An 18,171-nucleotide genomic window follows, 5' to 3' on the forward strand; every position below is an offset into this window, starting at 1 on the left:
TGAGGTTGTTCATCTCAAGAAATGGACGCTGCTGGCTTATCAGCCAAAGCTGATAAAAAGCACCTCTGGCCACTGCCTCAACCTGTGACACCAGGGAGGGGTTTGGATCCAGAAGCACCCCCAGACAGGGCCGGATTAAGCTGGTGCATATGTTATAAAGGGGCCCTAATTTTTTTTTAAAAATGCACATAAATATTAAAACATAGATTATTTACTTGCATAGGAAAGTAATTCATTTTTTTCATTTGCTATATTTTGGAGTATGGGAGACCAAGCCACAAACTCACACTTACTACAACAATGAACATTTATATACCGTTTTTCAATCAAAATTCTCAAAGTGGTTTACATAGAGAAATAAAGAGTGGAGAGATGATTCTCTGTCTCCAGAGGGCTCACACTCTAAAAAGAAAAATGTGGTAGGCACCAGCAACAGCCACTGGACAAATGCTGTGCTGGGCCTTCTTTTAAAAGGCACATTTAGCAGAAAAGGGATATTTTATCTAACATGGACCAAATAAAACAGGCAAAGTTTTAACTTTGATTTCCAGTTGGAAGCTGGGTGTGCGGGGCTCTTGAAAATGCAGGGCCCGTAGCAAATGCTACATTTGCTACTACATTAATCTGCCACAGCCCCCAGACTACAGACTTTATCCTTCTGGGGGAGCGTGACCCAATCCAGAACCAGCAGATCAAAATTGTCTCCCGAGTTCCAACCCCACACAATAAGTTCCTCTGTCTTATCTGGATTCAGCCTCAGTTTGCTATCCTTCATTCAGCCAATTACTGCCTCCAGGCAGGCAATTAGGGAGGTTGTTCCTTCTCCCGATGATGTTGACATGGAGAAATAGATTTGGGTGTCATCAGCATATTGATAACACCCTGCACCAAATCCCCTGATGATCTCTCCCAGCGGTTTCATGTAGATGTTAAACAACATTGGAGACAATATGAAGCCCTGAGCGATACCATAGGAAAGTTCAGATTTTGAAGAACAACAGTCTCCAAGGGACACCATCTGGAATGTGCCCATGAGGTAGGAGCGGAACCACCGCAAAGCAGTGCCTCACAACCCCAATCACTTCAGATGTTCCAGAAGTATACTATGGCCAATAGAATCGAAAGCTGCCAAGAGATCCAAAAGGACCAACAGAGTCACACTCCCTCTGTCAATTCCCAGCTGGAGATCATCCATCAGGTTCTTCATTCTCAAGCTTGCTTATTGTCTTTTGGTTCTGTATTCTGTACTTGCTACTGTCTGAATCCCTCTACATAAGGGTGTGCCTTGAGCTTAAGTCAGTGTTGATTACTTCTGTTATTCTTTTAGCCTACTTTCAAGTAGGCTTATGAGATCACCCAGCATTTTGTGTGTGTGTGTGTCCATTCCCCCTCTATGAACTTCGCAATGCCTGGACCAATATGAACCAAATCAAGTACAGTTGTAGGGATTGTGATGACGTCAACCACCCCGATTGAAGATGGCAGACAGGCGGTGCAAGTGGACTAACTTGTGAACCGTCTAACCAATTTGAACCAAATTTGCTACAGGTGTAGGGATACCGAGGGATGTCCCTACACCTGCAGGCATGGTTGGCATGGTTTGTGATGATGTCATCCACCCTGATTCAAGATGGCAGACGCTTGAATGTTTGAGGTGCAAGTGGGCTAACTTGTGGACTGTCTTCCCTGATTTGAACCAAATTTGATACAGTTGTAGTGAGTGACACACAGGGACACCTCAACGACGTGGTTTCTCATGGAGCCATCCACTCTGATTCAAGATGGCGGACATGTGAACATTTGAGGTTCAAGTGGGAACCAATTTGGACCAAATCTGGTATAGTTGTAAGGATGGTGAAAGAAAAGTAGGCAGATTACTTCTTACTAGAACAACTTCTTGCATCTTTAATGATATGGGAGAAAAGAATCTTCTTTTTTAATTGACTTGTTTGGACAATACTTGGCATGGCATAGCTCAGGACCAGAGGCGTTCACTGTGTTGGGTAAGAGGTCTGCTTAGATAAGGCATACATTCCCAGCTGGCACTCTCCTCTCCTCCTCCGAAGTGTCACACACAGGACAGAACTAAACCTCTATCATTTAGATTTAGAGTCTTGACCTTGGAGGGAGTGAACACAATCTCCTGTGTGTCTGTTTCAAAGGATGGAGCTGTGAAGAGAAGCTGTGCGAGTAAAGCCTCTCGTCTAAAAGTACAGAACTAGGGGTTAGCTCTGAAAGTTTTATTTTACTTTTACTGTCTGTCCGTTCCCTCTCAGTCCTTAACACCCCCACGCCCCCCGTTCTGGCTATTTTTCAATCAAGTCATTCCAAATGTTGGTGCTGGAGTGCTCGGAGGAGTGATCTCTTCCCCCACAGGCCGGCCACCTGCATGTGCTTCTCTCTTGGCAGCCAAGGGTGGGGGAGATTGGAGGAGGCGGATATTCCCAAGGGGTGATGCAAGTTGTCCTCCTAGCATCCTGGGGGATGGCTGGAAATGGGAAACGAGGAGGGTGTGGCTTTAAGCAGCTGAGGTTTGCACTCTGCTGCTCCCCAGGAGGCGCCATTGTGTGGGAAAGCCCAGAGGAGGAGGAGGAGGAAGTGGGATGGGGAGTTATCAGGAACAGGTCAAAGGGAAGGATCCTGCACTGAAGGCTTCGTTCTGTGGCCCTGATGGTTCTCTTTGACTCTTAGCATTTGTCTCCTTTTCATACAGGCAGAAGATCCAGGAGGTGGACTCTGGGTGTCAAAAACCTTCATCCCACAACAAGGAAATCCTTTGATTTTTAATATGGTTGGAGGCTGCCTTGGCGCACGAATGGAAGATGGGAAGGAAGACCCAGCGAGCTGCGAAGCAGGAGAAGGCCCTGAGGCCGGACAAGTGGAGAGCTCTGGGGAATTCTGGGAAAGGGCCAAGCAGAAGATGCTGGTTGTTGAGGACCTCATGAGCTCTGGGGACCAGCGCCTCTGCTTCAGGCAGTTCCTCTACCAGCCGGCCGAGGGGCCCCGAGCAGTTTGCAGCCAACTCCACAGCCTTTGCCAGCAGTGGCTGAAGCCAGGGGGACACACAAAAGCTCAGATTCTGGACCTGGTGACTCTGGAGCAGTTCTTGAGCATCCTGCCCCCAGAGCTGGAGATCTGGATCAGAGAGTGTGGAGCGGAGACCAGTTCCCAGGCAGTGGCCCTGGCAGAAGGTTTCCTCCTGAGCCAGGCGGAGGACAAGAGGCAGGAAGAACAGCAGGTGAGAGAGCAGTTTATCTTGGGAGCTGCAAAGGACTCAGAATGTGAGCCAGGAGCCGAGGCGGATTAACGTAGTAGCAAATGTAGCATTTGCTATGGGCCCCGCGTTTTTGAGGGCCCCGCACGCCCAGCTTCCAACTGGGAATTAAAGTTAAAACTTTGCCTGTTTTATTTGGTCCATGTTAGATAAAATTTTCTGCTAAATGTGCCTTTTAAGAGAAGGCCCAGCACAGCATCTGTCCAGTGGCTGTTGCTGGTACCTACCACATTTTTCTTTTTAGAGTGTGAGCCCTCTGGAGACAGAGAAGCATCTCTCCACTCTTTATTTTTCTATGTAAACCACTTGGAGAATTTTGATTGAAAAACGGTATATAAATGTTCACTGTTGTTGTAGTAAGTGTGAGTTTGTGGCTTGGTCTCTCATACTCTAAAATATGGCAAATGAAAAAAATTTGAATTACTTTACTATGCAAGTAAATAATTTACATTTTAATATTTATGTGTATTTTTAAAAAAATTAGGGCCCCTTTATAACATATGCTACAGGCCCCGCACTGGCTTAATCTGGCTCTGGCCCAGGAGAGGAAAAGGAAGCCAGAGGTGGCATAAAAAAGCAACTTGGAAACCTCTCATGGAGATGATCCACCCACTTCAACCCCTTTGTGGGTGAGGGGCCTTCTATCTTGGGCATGTGGCAGAGCATCTGATTGCATGCAGAAAGCCCCCGGTTCAATCCCTGGCAGCATCTCCAGGTAGGGCTGGGATAACCTCCTGCCTGAAACCTTGGAGAAGAAGTCGCTGCCAGTCAGACAATACTGAGCTAGATTTATGGAAGACGGTATATACATTTATTGCTTGTTTGTTGGATTTATATACTGATTTTCATTAAAATAATCTCAAAGTGGTTTACAATATAATTAAAAAACAATACATAAAATACAAAGGGACAGATAATATAAAAATAAAATCTCTATTTAAAAATCCAATTAAAAAAATATAAAACACAAAGCAGCAGCAGCAGCAAAAGCAATACTTTCATTCAGAAGCCTGGGTGAAGAGCCACATATTTACTTTTTTTCTAAAAACTGTTCAAGAGACAGAAACAGATGTTGGCCAGGAGAAGAAGCTGGTGTAGACAATACTAAACTAGATTTAACAAAGGCAGCATATAAATTGACATACGTATGTACCGGACCAAGGATCTGACTCAGTATGAGGCACTTTCCTCTGGGACCTTCCTGCCCCTTTCCCTTTCTAATCCCTCTTTTCCTGCTCCCTGTTGGGAATCCCTCCTTCTGTCTGTTCCAGGTGCAAGGACTGTTGTTGGAAGTGGGCCCTGACGTCCCTGATGCTGAGAAGGCTCCATCAGGCACCAGGCAGAGGCCAAGGTCCAAGGAGATCCCCCAGAAGGGCAGCAGTGGGGCCAACTTGCTGGGTAAGGAAGTATGGGACGGATGCCCCCTTATCCCCCCCCCGATACCCCAGTGAAGGAATGAGGCCTTTACCCTCACTTTGTGCTTTTCAAAGGTTTGCATTATACATGTGATTGCTTCCTCCCTGTGTTCTGTATTAAGAAACTGTGCAGGGCTCAAAGGTTCACAGTTGCTGTTCTACTCTTGGGTCTGAAAGGGATGTTTAAATTTTGGAGGGGAAGAGAGGGTTTTATTTGACTGGCTATAATGGAAAAACTGGAGGGAACTTGAGTTTCTATTTTGATTGGTTTGCCCCGGATTGAACCTGGGACCTTTTTCATGAAAGCACCCAGTCCCCCACTGAGCCATGACCCCAGCTCCTAAGGGGTGGCAGAGCGGGGTTCCATGTATTCACCCATCCAAATTCAAATAAAAATGAACTCTGTTTAGCAAAGGGGACAATTTATGGTTATTACTCCAAGACTAGCTCTCCAACCCAATTTATCTTTACTTTGGAAAAATCGTCCTGAGTGGGCATTTCCCTAACACTCCCCCCATTCCTTTTTAAATATCTTGGCCCATTTTCCTGTCTGATAGGTTTGACAGAAGGAGAGCACCTGAAATCCTTGCCTTGCTTTTATCTTCACCGGAATCTTTGGGGGGTGGGGGTGGCGGTAGACCCTTTTCTCCAGCCTCTCCCACAGTTTAAATAGACAATAGATTGTGTTATGACAGTCATCAACCTGATGTGTCCAAAACTGCATTTTGAATTCTGCACAAAGCCAACATGAGAATTTTTAACTCTAGATTTGATTCTCTCTCTCTCTCTTTTATTCTTGTACATCATCCTGTCACATTTGTGTCCTTGGCAGGTGCTGGAATGGCGCTGCCAATGCATTCTCAGCCCTCACTTCTGCCAGGTGGGACGGAAGATGCTTCAAGACCACCGAAGAAGGTAGAGGAGGGATTGCTGGGAATGGAGAATGTGGGGCAGAAAGTGTTAGAGGTTGTTGATTTTTACCCCCAATAAATAAAACAGCAGAGCACTAAGGAATGAGCACACACTCCAGTTACAGAGTAGGTAGCAGAGGATGGTTTAGTAGTTGCAGCTATTTAAAGAAAACACATGGAGATCCTTGTATGACTAAACACTAAACATTTATTGGTTAAATACACTTAGATAGGAAAGACCTATCTCTAATCTAAAGGACTACATAGTGGATAGGTAAGGAGAGAGAGAGAGAGATGTTTCCATCTGCTCCCTAGGAGGAAAGGAAGGATTGTGACTCAGCACAGGAAGTGCTGCAGAGTCAGTTCAGGGGTCATAGAGTAGGGACCTATAGCGAGACCCTGACTCACTGTCTCTACTCCCAATGCCCCTAGTGGTCATTAGGACAGTTGGTGCAAAAGGTCGATGCACTGGACGTTCATCTCCAACAGAAAGTGCCCCTGTGTGGCCTGGCCTTCCAGGATTTTTAAAGGACTGACAAACGTTTTAAATTGTTTTAAATTGCTGCCCTAATTTTCCAGGGTTCTTTTTAGCTGTTTGAATTGTTTAATTGGTTTTATTCTGTTTTTATAGTTTGATTTTAACGGTTTACTTGTTCTAATTGTTTTTATCGTGTTCTATACAACCCTGAGCCATTTTGGAAGGGAGGTATATAAATAAAATAAAATAAAATAAAATAAAATAAAATAAAATAAAATAACCCCTATTCCTTGGACACCCCTCTGGGGCTGCAAGTGGCCCTCTGTCCTTTGGCTTCTGTCAAAGATGCTGACTAGAAAGCCTTGAATCTTGTGAAGGTTTGAATCTGGCTAACCAGACAGGGAGGCGTCTTTGAAACGGTTGACTTTCAAGTATTGAGTGGTGGTGGGGGAGAGTAAGTGTGCCTCTTCATCTCATGAGAGCATCTTTTCCAGGGGTGGTTGCTGGTATCTCCACTGTGTTTTTTTAATTGCACCCCCTTTGTGACAGAACCCCATTCCCCCCCCCACTTATTTTTCTATTTAAGCAATAGCTATTTTTGTTAAAAAGCGGGTCTAGAAATATAATAGATGACCCTGCAGGGAACATTCCCTGCCCTTCTTACAGCACCTTTCCTGAACGACTCTTGTGGATTCTGCTTCAAGGAAGGAACCATTATGCCTTCTGCAAGGGTGCCGCAAATGAAAAGACCGTGTGAAAAGGCGAAAAATGCAGTGGAAAACTAATAAAACATATTGGAACATATTGAACTTGCTCAGAATAGATTTATAGATTCTAAGTCAACAGAGAAAAATATAAAATATCAATACACACCCATAAATATGGGAACCATAAATACAAAATAAATAACTATAAACAAAGATATATATGAAAGTATCAACAATAATACAAAAACTATATTAAAGCTATACAAAAACACAGACAAGTATTCCAGTATCCAGGGCACGAAAGTCCATAATATGGTGGAAAAATCCCTCTGTTGAACATGTTTCCTTCCTCTCTTTCAGGGCCAGGTGACCTTTGAGGAGGTGGCTGTGCATTTCACGGAAGAGGAGTGGGCTCTGCTGGATCTGGACCAGAGAACCCTGCACAGGGAAGTCATGCGGGAGAATAGGAGGAATGTGGCCTCTCTGGGTAAGGCTCCTTGAAAAGGAAGAGTAAAAAGCCTGGTTCAGACATTATGTTGTACAGCGGTCTGTACACTCATATCATGTGTTTGTGTGAATGACTGGACCTGCATTCATGTTAAAGGTTAACCTGGGTACGGGCCTCTCAGTTGCATAGTATGTACTGATGTACTTGTATTCAACATGCCATGTGAATGACTTCAGCTGTGTACAGATCTGTACCTGGGTACCAATACACTTGTATTTTATTTATTTATCTATTTATTTATTTAACATATTTTTATACCGCCCAAAACTTATGTCTCTGCATGGTTTACAACAAGATAAAAACAAAAGTAAAACATTAGTTAAAAACAAAAACAAGAAATTTAAAACACAACAATTTAAGTTTTAAAAAACCCCAATAGTCTAAAAACATTAAAAATCAAAACAATATCCCTTAAAAGCGTGGGTGAACAGATGTGTCTTTAAAGACTTTAAAAAAATTGTCAGTGTGAGTGTTCAGCATAATGTGTGAATGCAGATCTAGCGAGAGAGAGAGATCAAGCTGGTTTGCTTCGTTGGTAAGAGTGCGGTACAGATATTGCCAAGGCACTGGGTTAGTTGTATACTTGTTTGTGTCAAACTAGCAACTGGAAGATTCGGTCTCAAATGCCCCTCAGCAGTGAAGCTCTTTCGGTGACTCTGAACCAGTGACCTCTCAGTCTCACCTACCTCATAGGGTTGTTGTGAGGGTAGAAGGGGAGGAAGGGTGGAATATAAATGCAATAAATAAAACTCAACCCTGAAGATTCTCTTTCTGACAACCCCGAAGTTATGACCCTGCCTTATGTGGAGTTAGACCCTTCAGCCACCTCAATCAGTAGTCTCTACACTGACTGGCAGCAGCTCTTCAGAGTTTGGAAGAGGGTTTTCCCATCATCCTATGGAGATGCTGCCAGACAGTGAAACGGGGGCCTTGTGCATGCAAAGCAGATGCTCGGCCACTGAGCTCAGGAGACTGGCAATCTGGAGGGAGAGAGATTTCAGCCTCCCAGAACATCTTGGGAGAGGGAGATCCAGCATCTGTGCAGTGACTGGTCCTGCAGAAGGTTCCTCCTCTAAGCTACGTAATGGGACTCTCGCCTGGACAGGAGATTGCCAGCTAAGCCCTGTGAGTTGCCTGCATGACACCCACCAGAGGAAGTAGCAAAGTACGGCAAAGATGCCAACCCTAAGAGCACTCCTTGAATCTCAGAGTTCCAATATCAGGATTATAAATGCAAACATATATAAAAACAAAACATACACTCCCCACCTTTCTTGTGAGTAAGCCAAGCAATATTTCTGTCTCCACTTGGAGACATTTCGAAGACAGAATAATAGAAACGAAGTGGTTGTTTTGAAGTAGGAGGGGTTGCTAGAGTAGCAGCTTTCCATTAAAAAGAGACTTCCATTTAGGCAGTATATAAATGTGTTAAATAAAAATAAAGTGAAGCTCTACAGGGGACAGAGACAGAAGGAACTTTGAATCATGAGCCGAGCACATTTTCAAACAGCCCGCCCCATGGCTGTGCTGTCTAAAGACTTTTTAAAAACATTAAAGTTACTTTTAGAAAAGCAAGATAGAGCTTTCTGGAGACTAGACTAGAAATGTTTACGAGAAGCCAGGATACTTTTAGAGGCACTTTTTAATGCACACTAGAGCTCGCCTTTTGGGGCTGAGAAGGAGAGAGAGAAAGTTTATCAAGCCTTGATTGGTTATTGATTGTTTAATTTCAAGGAAGATCTGTTTTAATATATGCATTTTATTTTAATGCAAACCTTTTTTGTAATGGCAAGTTATTCTTTTTTTATGAAAGTCTTTCCCAACGTAAATTTGTTTTTCTCTTCCATGAAGAGCCTATGCTACCAAACCTCGTCTATAATCCATCCAGTCCAGACTAGACACGGATACTGTTATGGTTCTGGCGGGGTGTTTGTTTCAAGAAAAGAGGCAGTAATTGAGATAAAACAAGTTCCCAGCAGCTTTGGCCCCCTTTCTTGAAAGAATCTCATCTTGACAAGACAAAACAATCAAGAGGGAGCTTCTCTGTTTCTAGATGCTGAGAAAACATTTGATCAAGTTGAACCACTACACTTGTTTCAGACATTAGAAGCCTTTGGACTTGCAGGGAATTTCACTCATTTGATAATTTGATGTATGAAAAAACATTAGGTTGGATCTTGGCAATGGTCCCCCCCGGATCTTGGCAATGGTCCCCCCCCCAATGGTCCCCACCCGGTTTTTTTTTCATATTATCAAATGAATTTCATTTGGATAGAGGAACAAGTCAAGGTTGCCCATGTTGGAGAACATTTACTCCTGGAGGTTCTTTAGTAAGCAGGGGCCTCACCATTTCGTCAGATTTGAAGCTTTATTGATCACAACATGCCGGACTATCAATCATGAAGTGAGAGAGCCCCGATTATGTGTGGATACAGAATATATAAGCAGAAGTCTTATCAATTATGCAAATCGTAGGATCCAAAAGATGCACTAATCCCAATGCTCCCAGACACCTCCAGCAACCAATCTTGGGCCATCAGAAAGATACATTTTTCTCCTTTCTGCGCATGACCCACCTTGCAGCACAATAATGCCATTGTGTACCACCAGTAACTGCAGCATCCCCCCGCCCCAAACCACAATAGTCAGTTTTCCCACAACACCCATTCTCTGTTATTCACATTCATTATGGAACCTCTTGCTAAATCTATCAGAGATGAGAAGATTTCAGGAATAACATTAGGAAATCTTAATTAGGAAAAGAACTTAAAATTTCATTGTACACAGATGATATGGTCTTAACATTGTCTACTAGAAGAACCTCTTTCCTTGTGTTCTTTAAAATCTGTCTGGCTATAGAATCAATTACATTAAATCGGGATGGTTAAATACACATTTCAGCAAAGGTATCACAAAGCCATTATGGTGTAATGGTTAAAATGTTGAGCTAAACTGAAGAGGCCTGCACTGAAATCCTTGTTCAACCCCCAAACTCCCTAGGTGACTCTGGGCCGATCACTTCTGTCTCAGCCTAATCTATCTCACAGGTTTGTTGTATAGCCATGTACATCACTTTGGGCTGTATGGATGAAGTGTGGGATACAAGTCCCCAATGATTGGTCCCCGAGGATGTGGACAAGGTGTACAGTTGAGTTTGGCCAACCACGCGCATGCTTGACCCTTGACCTCCACGGCTTATTAAATCTAGTAGGGAGGAAATGTTTAGCTGGGTCCAGCAGGTCTAAGTGTGTGTGTAAGTGTGTGTGTGTGTGTGTAAGAGAGTGAGTGAGAGAGAGAGACAGACAGACAGACAGGGGGAGTAAAGGTAAAGTGTGCTGTCGAGTCGGTGTCGACTCCTGGCGACCACAGAGCCCTGTGGTCTTTCTTTGGTAGAATACAGGAGGGGTTGACCATTACCAACTCCCGCGCAGTATGAGATGATGCCATTCAGCATCTTCCTATATCACTGCTGCCTGATATAGGCGTTTCACCAGCGGGTATTCAAACTGGCAACCTCTGGCTTGCTAGTCAAGTCATGAGAGCCAGTGTGGTGTAGTGGTTAGACTGCTGGACTAGGACCAGGAAGAACCGAGTTCAAATCCCCATTCAGCCATGACACTAGCTGGGTGACTCTTAGCCAGTCACTTCTCTCTCATCCTAGCCTACTTCACAGGGTTGTTGTGAAAGAGAAACTTAAGTATGTAGTACACCTCTCTGGGCTCCTTGGAGGAAGAGCGCAGGATATAAATGTAAAAATAATAAATAAATAAATAAATAATTACCCTGCTGCACAATGCAACCCTGTTAATTCTCTAGGATCTCTCAGCCGCTGGTATCCTTTTGGATAAAACGGTTCCTCCTGTCTTCTCCTTTGCTGTCTCTTATTCCGCTAGCGTCTCCCTGGACATCTTTCGCTATCCTCGGGCTGCACAGCTTCAACCTTAGCTGTTGGACTACAACACCCACCACCCCTGGCTATGGGCTACTGTGGCAGAGGATGATGGGAGTTGTCGTTTAGAAACAGCGGGAGGGTCAAAGCTGACACCCTGAGCTGTCTCAGTGCTTAACCCTCTTAATCCTGATCACGGGTTCCAACGAAGTTTACACCTGTGTAATTGCATCTCCTTTTCTTCTCCCTCTTGCCCTCAACTCCTGAATTGGGATTGTAACCTTGTTGTGGGCAGAGACTTCTTTTGCTTTTGAAACTCTGTAAAGCACAGTGAATGCTGGAGTAGTGGTGATATTGCTGTCGCTCGATAGGTACATCTTAGTTGATTAAACTTCCAACAGAGCGACCAACAATTTTAAAAAAACAACACCCTTTTAAAAGCAAGGCATTATTTTGGAAGAGGTGTCTCCTGTTTTGAGAAAGAGAGGAATGAATTTCTTTTCTAAGAGGCTATTTGCCTTCTCTAATGTTTAATAAGTACACAGATTAATAATATATATATTTTTAAGTTAATCTGTTAATTGGGGCACCTTTCTAATGGTTCAGAAATGTTTTTGGAGTGAACTTCCTTCTGAATATTACAGTGACTAGAAATTTAGGATTCAAGGTTTGGTTTCCCCCTGTACATAAAATAGTAACAGAGTGGCTTCAGAAGCGGAATTTCATGCTCTTTCACAGGACAGGAAGATCAAAATTCTGCACTTTAACAGGATCACAGAATATGGCCCTCTCCTTCTTCAGCTTGTCATGAGAACATGGGAGAGCCAGTGTGGTGTAGTGGTTAGAGTGCTGGACTAGGACCAGGGAGACCCGAGTTCAAATCCCCATTCAGCCATGAGACTAGCTGGGTGACTCAGGGCCAGTCACTTCTCTCTCAGCCTAACCTGGTGGTTGCACCCCGTTTATGGAATATTTACATTCTCCAAAGCAGAGTTCTCAAAGCAGTTTACATAGAAAAATAAAAATTACATAAATAAGGTGGCCCCCTGTCCCCAAAGGGCTCACAATCTAAAAGGAAATATAAAGCAGATACGAGTTGGGTGGGATGGCCTCCCTAGTGAGGTTCGCCTGGCATCATCACTCTGTTCTTTTAGACTCCCAAGTAAAGACCTGTTTGTTCACCCAGGTATTTTAAATTCTTGTTTTCAGATGAGATTATTTCTTTTTAAACTAATTTTAACATAAGTTTTAAAACTGTTTTGTATTGTATTTTGTATTTTCTTTCTCCTTTTTTTGTGTTATGATTTAATTTGTTTTTGTTTTTTATTGTATGTTTTAATCCTGTGTTGTGATTTATTAGGGGGCGGCTAACAAATTAAGTTCTCCTCTATCATCATCATCAGTTTTATTATTATTATTATTATTATTATTATTATTAATAATAATAAACATTAAGTGTAAAAAATAAATAAGTAACCAAGAAGAAAGCTTGGCTCTGCTGATTTGGAAATGTTACATATTTACAAAAATAATGAAGGTTTTTTAAAAGTCTGTTTGATTATATTATGTTATTATTATTAATTTGATTTGTATACCGCCCTTCCAAAATGGCTCAGGGCAGTTTACAATTAAAACAGACCACTAAAACAGTAAAGAGCTAAAACAAATTAAAAACAATATAACAATTAACAATTTAAAAGCATTTTAAAACAATTAAACAATTACAGTGATTAAAATCCCAAAATTGGGTTTTTAATTTTAAAATAAACCAGATATTAACCCCCACCCAAATTTAGGAAGCTGAAAAAGCTTGGGTGAAAAGATGGGTTTTCAGGTGTTTTTTGAAAATTGCCAGAGATGGGGAGGATCTTATCTCAGCAGGGAGCTCATTCCACAATGTGACCAAGAAGGCCTGTCTCTGTGTAGCCACCAAATGAGTTGGCGGTAACTCCAGACGGACCTCCTCAGATGACCTCAATGGGCAGTGGGGCTCATAATGAAGAAGATGCTCTTTTAAATACCCAGGGCCTATGCCATTTAGGGCTTTGTAAGTTATAACTAGCACTTTGTATTTCGTCCCGAAACCTATTGGCAGCTATCAGTAAAGGAGTAACATGGTCTCTCCGAGCTGGGGAGACAAAATAGCTGGGGTTCACCCGATGAAAACCAGAGTAACACCAAACAAGGCAGCCTCAGAGCCAGTGTTGAAATACCCTGAGATAACTAGCCTGGGGGACTTCAATACTGCCCTTTAGATACCTCTCAACGCAGGGAGGGAGACGGTAAGGCACCAGGTGTGCAAGGTATGCAAATATGAAGTACAGACATGGCAAACTGAGAGATTTCCCAGCGGGGTGCCCAGTGAATAAGATGAAATCCTGATTGTGACCCCCCGACCCACCAACCCATTGATCCTGTGTTGTGGCTGGCTTGAGAATCTGGAGGATGACAGCTAGGCTTCTGCCTGCCACATCCACCCATGTCTTAGTAACGCAGAACCATCTGGTAGCTTCTTCTTCTCTAAAAAAAAAAACACATTAAGTGAGGATTGATCAGTGATTGGAGGTTCGATTTCCATCCGAGGCTCTGACCAACTGTCTCTCTTCATTTCAGCAGACGAGAGTGGGGAGAGGAATACGGAGGGAATTTGCAATGGAGGATTGTTGGTTGATGTCAGCTGGAAAATAAGAGGGAAACGGAGAAGGAACACTGAAGCAAAACAGAAGAAGAGGAATGGATCTTCTGTTTCGTATCATGGAGAAATCCATGAACCAAGCTTTCAACCTCAGTGGGAAATGCACATAGGAGAGAACCCATATCAATGCTTGGAGTGTGGAAAGAGCTTGAGTGAGAACAGAACACTTACTATACATCAAAGAACCAATACTAGAGAGAAACCATATAAATGCTTGGAGTGTAGAAAGAGCATCATTTCCAAAACAAACTTTACTAGACATCAAAAAGCCCATACTGGAGAGAATCCATATCAAGGCTTGGAATGTGGAAAGAGCTTCAGTCGTAGCGACGAACTTATTAGCCATCAAAGAACCCATACTGGAGAGAAACCATATAAATGCTTGGAGTGTGGAAAGAGCTTCAGTCAGAGCGGAACACTTATTAATCATCAAAGAATACATACAGGGGAGAAACCATATAAATGCTTGGAGTGTGGAAAGTGCTTCAATAAGAAAGGAAAACTTACTATTCATCAAAGAACCCATACTGGAGAGAAACCATATAAATGCTTGGAATGTGGAAAAAGCTTCAGTCAGAGTGACGAACTTACTAGCCATCAAAGAACACATACAGGGGAAAAACCATATAAATGCTTGGAGTGTGGAAAGTGCTTCAATAAGAAAGGAAAACTTACTATTCATCAAAGAACCCATACTGGAGAGAAACCATATAAGTGCTTGGACTGTGGAAAAAGCTTCAGTCGGAGCGACAAACTTACCGAGCATCAAAGAACCCATACTGGAGAGAAACCATATAAATGCTTGGAATGTGGAAAAAGCTTCAGTCAGAGTGGAACACTTACTAATCATCAAAGAATACATACAGGGGAGAAACCATATAAATGCTTGGAGTGTGGAAAGAGCTTCAGTCAGAGCGGAACACTTACTATTCATCAAAGAACCCATGCTGGAGAGAAACCATATACATGCTTTGAATGTGGAAAAAGCTTCAGTCGGAGCAACAAACTTACCGAGCATCAAAGAACCCATACTGGAGAGAAACCATATAAATGCTTGGAGTGTGGAATGAGCTTCAGTAAGAGAGAAAATCTTACTAGTCATCAAAGAACCCATACAAGGGAGAAACCATATTAATGCTTGGAGTGTGGAAAGTGCTTTAATAAGAAAGGAAAACTTACTAGTCATCAAAGAACCCATACTGGAGAGAAACCATATGAATGCTTGGACTGTGGAATGAGCTTCAGTCGGAGCGACAAACTTACTAGGCATCAAAGAACCCATACTGGAGAGAAACCATATAAATGCTTGGAGTGTGGAAAGAGCTTCAGTCGTGGCGACGAACTTACTAGCCATCAAAGAACACATACAGGGGAGAAACCATATAAATACTTGGAGTGTGGAATGAGTTTCAGTAAGAGAGAAAATCTTACTTCATCAAAGAACCCATACTGGAGAGAAACCATATGAATGCTTGGACTGTGGAATGAGCTTCAGTAAGAGAGAAAATCTTACTAGTCATCAAAGAACCCATACAAGGGAGAAACCATATAAATGCTTGGAGTGTGGAAAGTGCTTTAATAAGAAAGGAAAACTTACTAGTCATCAAAGAACCCATACTGGAGAGAAACCATATAAATGCTTGGAAAGTGGAAAAAACTTCAGTCGGAGCGAAAAACATACTAGCCATCAAAGAACATATACAGGGGAGAAACCATATAAATGCTTGGAGTGTGGAAAGAGCTTCATTCGGAGCAAAAAACCTACTAGCCATCAAAGTACACATACAGGGGAGAAACCATATAAATGCTTGGAGTGTGGAAGGAGTTTCAGCAAAAGTGCACACCTCACTTCCCATCACAGAACCCATACAAGGGAGAAACCATATCAAGGCTTGGAATGTGGAAAAAGCTTCAGTCAGAGCGAAAAACTTACTAGCCATCCAAGAACCCATACTGGAGAGAACCCATATCAATGCTTGGAGTGTGGAAAGAGCTTGAGTGAGAACAGAACACTTACTATACATCAAAGAACCAATACTAGAGAGAAACCATATAAATGCTTGGAGTGTAGAAAGAGCATCATTTCCAAAACAAACTTTACTAGACATCAAAAAGCCCATACTGGAGAGAATCCATATCAAGGCTTGGAATGTGGAAAGAGCTTCAGTCGTAGCGACGAACTTATTAGCCATCAAAGAACCCATACTGGAGAGAAACGATATAAATCCTTGGAGTGTGGAAAGAGCTTCAGTCAGAGCGGAACACTTATTAATCATCAAAGAATACATACAGGGGAGAAACCATATAAATGCTTGGAGTGTGGAAAGTGCTTCAATAAGAAAGGAAAACTTACTATTCATCAAAGAACCCATACTGGAGAGAAACCATATAAATGCTTGGAATGTGGAAAAAGCTTCAGTCAGAGTGACGAACTTACTAGCCATCAAAGAACACATACAGGGGAAAAACCATATAAATGCTTGGAGTGTGGAAAGTGCTTCAATAAGAAAGGAAAACTTACTATTCATCAAAGAACCCATACTGGAGAGAAATCATATAAGTGCTTGGACTGTGGAAAAAGCTTCAGTTGGAGCGACAAACTTACCGAGCATCAAAGAACCCATACTGGAGAGAAACCATATAAATGCTTGGAATGTGGAAAAAGCTTCAGTCAGAGTGGAACACTTACTAATCATCAAAGAATACATACAGGGGAGAAACCATATAAATGCTTGGAGTGTGGAAAGAGCTTCAGTCAGAGCGGAACACTTACTATTCATCAAAGAACCCATGCTGGAGAGAAACCATATACATGCTTGGAATGTGGAAAGAGCTTCAGTCGGAGCGACAAACTTACCGAGCATCAAAGAACCCATACTGGAGAGAAACCATATAAATGCTTGGAGTGTGGAATGAGCTTCATTTCCAAAACAAATTTTACTAGGCATCAAAGAACCCATACTGGAGAGAAACCATATGAATGCTTGGACTGTGGAATGAGCTTCAGTAAGAGAGAAAATCTTACTAGTCATCAAAGAACCCATACAAGGGAGAAACCATATAAATGCTTGGAGTGTGGAAAGTGCTTTAATAAGAAAGGAAAACTTACTAGTCATCAAAGAACCCATACTGGAGAGAAACCATATGAATGCTTGGACTGTGGAATGAGCTTCAGTCGGAGCGACAAACTTACTAGGCATCAAAGAACCCATACTGGAGAGAAACCATATAAATGCTTGGAGTGTGGAAAGAGCTTCAGTCGTGGCGACGAACTTACTAGCCATCAAAGAACACATACAGGGGAGAAACCATATAAATACTTGGGAGTGTGGAAAGTGCTTTAATAAGAAAGGAAAACTTACTAGTCATCAAAGAACCCATACTGGAGAGAAACCATATAAATGCTTGGAAAGTGGAAAAAACTTCAGTCGGAGCGAAAAACATACTAGCCATCAAAGAACATATACAGGGGAGAAACCATATAAATGCTTGGAGTGTGGAAAGAGCTTCATTCGGAGCAAAAAACCTACTAGCCATCAAAGTACACATACAGGGGAGAAACCATATAAATGCTTGGAGTGTGGAAGGAGTTTCAGCAAAAGTGCACACCTCACTTCCCATCACAGAACCCATACAAGGGAGAAACCATATCAAGGCTTGGAATGTGGAAAAAGCTTCAGTCAGAGCGAAAAACTTACTAGCCATCCAAGAACCCATACTGGAGAGAAAACATATAAATGCTTGGAGTGTGGAAAGCGCTTCAGTGAGAGTGGAACAATTACTAGCCATCAAAGAACCCATACTGGAGAGAAACCACATAAATACTTCAAGTGTGGAAAGAACTACAATCCAAGTGTAGAATTTACTAGCCATCAAAGAACGCATACTGGAGAGAAACCATGTATATGCTTGGAGTGTGGAAAAAGCTACAGTCGGAGTGAAGAACTTACTAGCCATCAAAGAACACATACAGGGGGGAAACCATATAAATGCTTGGAGTGTGGAATGTGATTCAAAAAGAAAGGAAATCAAAGAACTCATACTGGAGAGAAACCATATAAATGCTTGGAGTGTGGAAAGCGCTTCAGTAAGAGAGGAAATCTTACTAGCCATCAAAGAACCCATACTGGAGAGAAACCACATAAATGCTTCAAGAGTGGAAGGTGTTTCAGTCAGAACAGAGAACTTACTAGCTATCAAAGAACACATACAGGGGAGAAACCATATAAATGTTTGGAGTGTGGAAAGAGCTTCTGTCAGAGCTGGACACTTAGTAGCCAAAGAAAGCATACTG

General features: G+C 42.5%; 2 protein-coding genes across 2 annotated transcripts in view; both read left to right on the forward strand.

Moving 5' to 3' along the window:
* LOC128343763 (paternally-expressed gene 3 protein-like) overlaps nt 1-15,345 on the forward strand; it is a 54,207-nt gene extending 38,862 nt beyond the window's left edge. Inside the window, 6 exon segments of the mRNA XM_053293198.1 lie at nt 1,328-1,338; nt 2,714-3,238; nt 4,546-4,672; nt 5,522-5,604; nt 7,146-7,272; nt 13,796-15,345. Coding sequence (XP_053149173.1) covers nt 1,328-1,338; nt 2,714-3,238; nt 4,546-4,672; nt 5,522-5,604; nt 7,146-7,272; nt 13,796-15,345 — 2,423 coding nt within the window.
* A 9-nt stretch (nt 15,346-15,354) lies between these two features.
* LOC128344702 (zinc finger protein 91-like) lies at nt 15,355-17,358 on the forward strand. The gene has a single exon (XM_053295428.1). It carries the CDS (start codon nt 15,362-15,364, stop codon nt 17,219-17,221), a length of 1,860 nt encoding a protein of 619 aa, XP_053151403.1. The 5' UTR covers nt 15,355-15,361; the 3' UTR covers nt 17,222-17,358.
* The last annotated feature ends 813 nt before the right edge of the window (nt 17,359-18,171 follow it).

This window comes from Hemicordylus capensis, chromosome 2 (genome assembly GCF_027244095.1).
Source record: "Hemicordylus capensis ecotype Gifberg chromosome 2, rHemCap1.1.pri, whole genome shotgun sequence".
Taxonomy (NCBI): domain Eukaryota; kingdom Metazoa; phylum Chordata; class Lepidosauria; order Squamata; family Cordylidae; genus Hemicordylus; species Hemicordylus capensis.

Bases quoted from the DNA above. Each gene is read 5' to 3' on its own strand.
- LOC128344702 (XM_053295428.1), top strand. From the start codon at position 15,362: ATGAGCTTCAGTAAGAGAGAAAATCTTACTAGTCATCAAAGAACCCAT.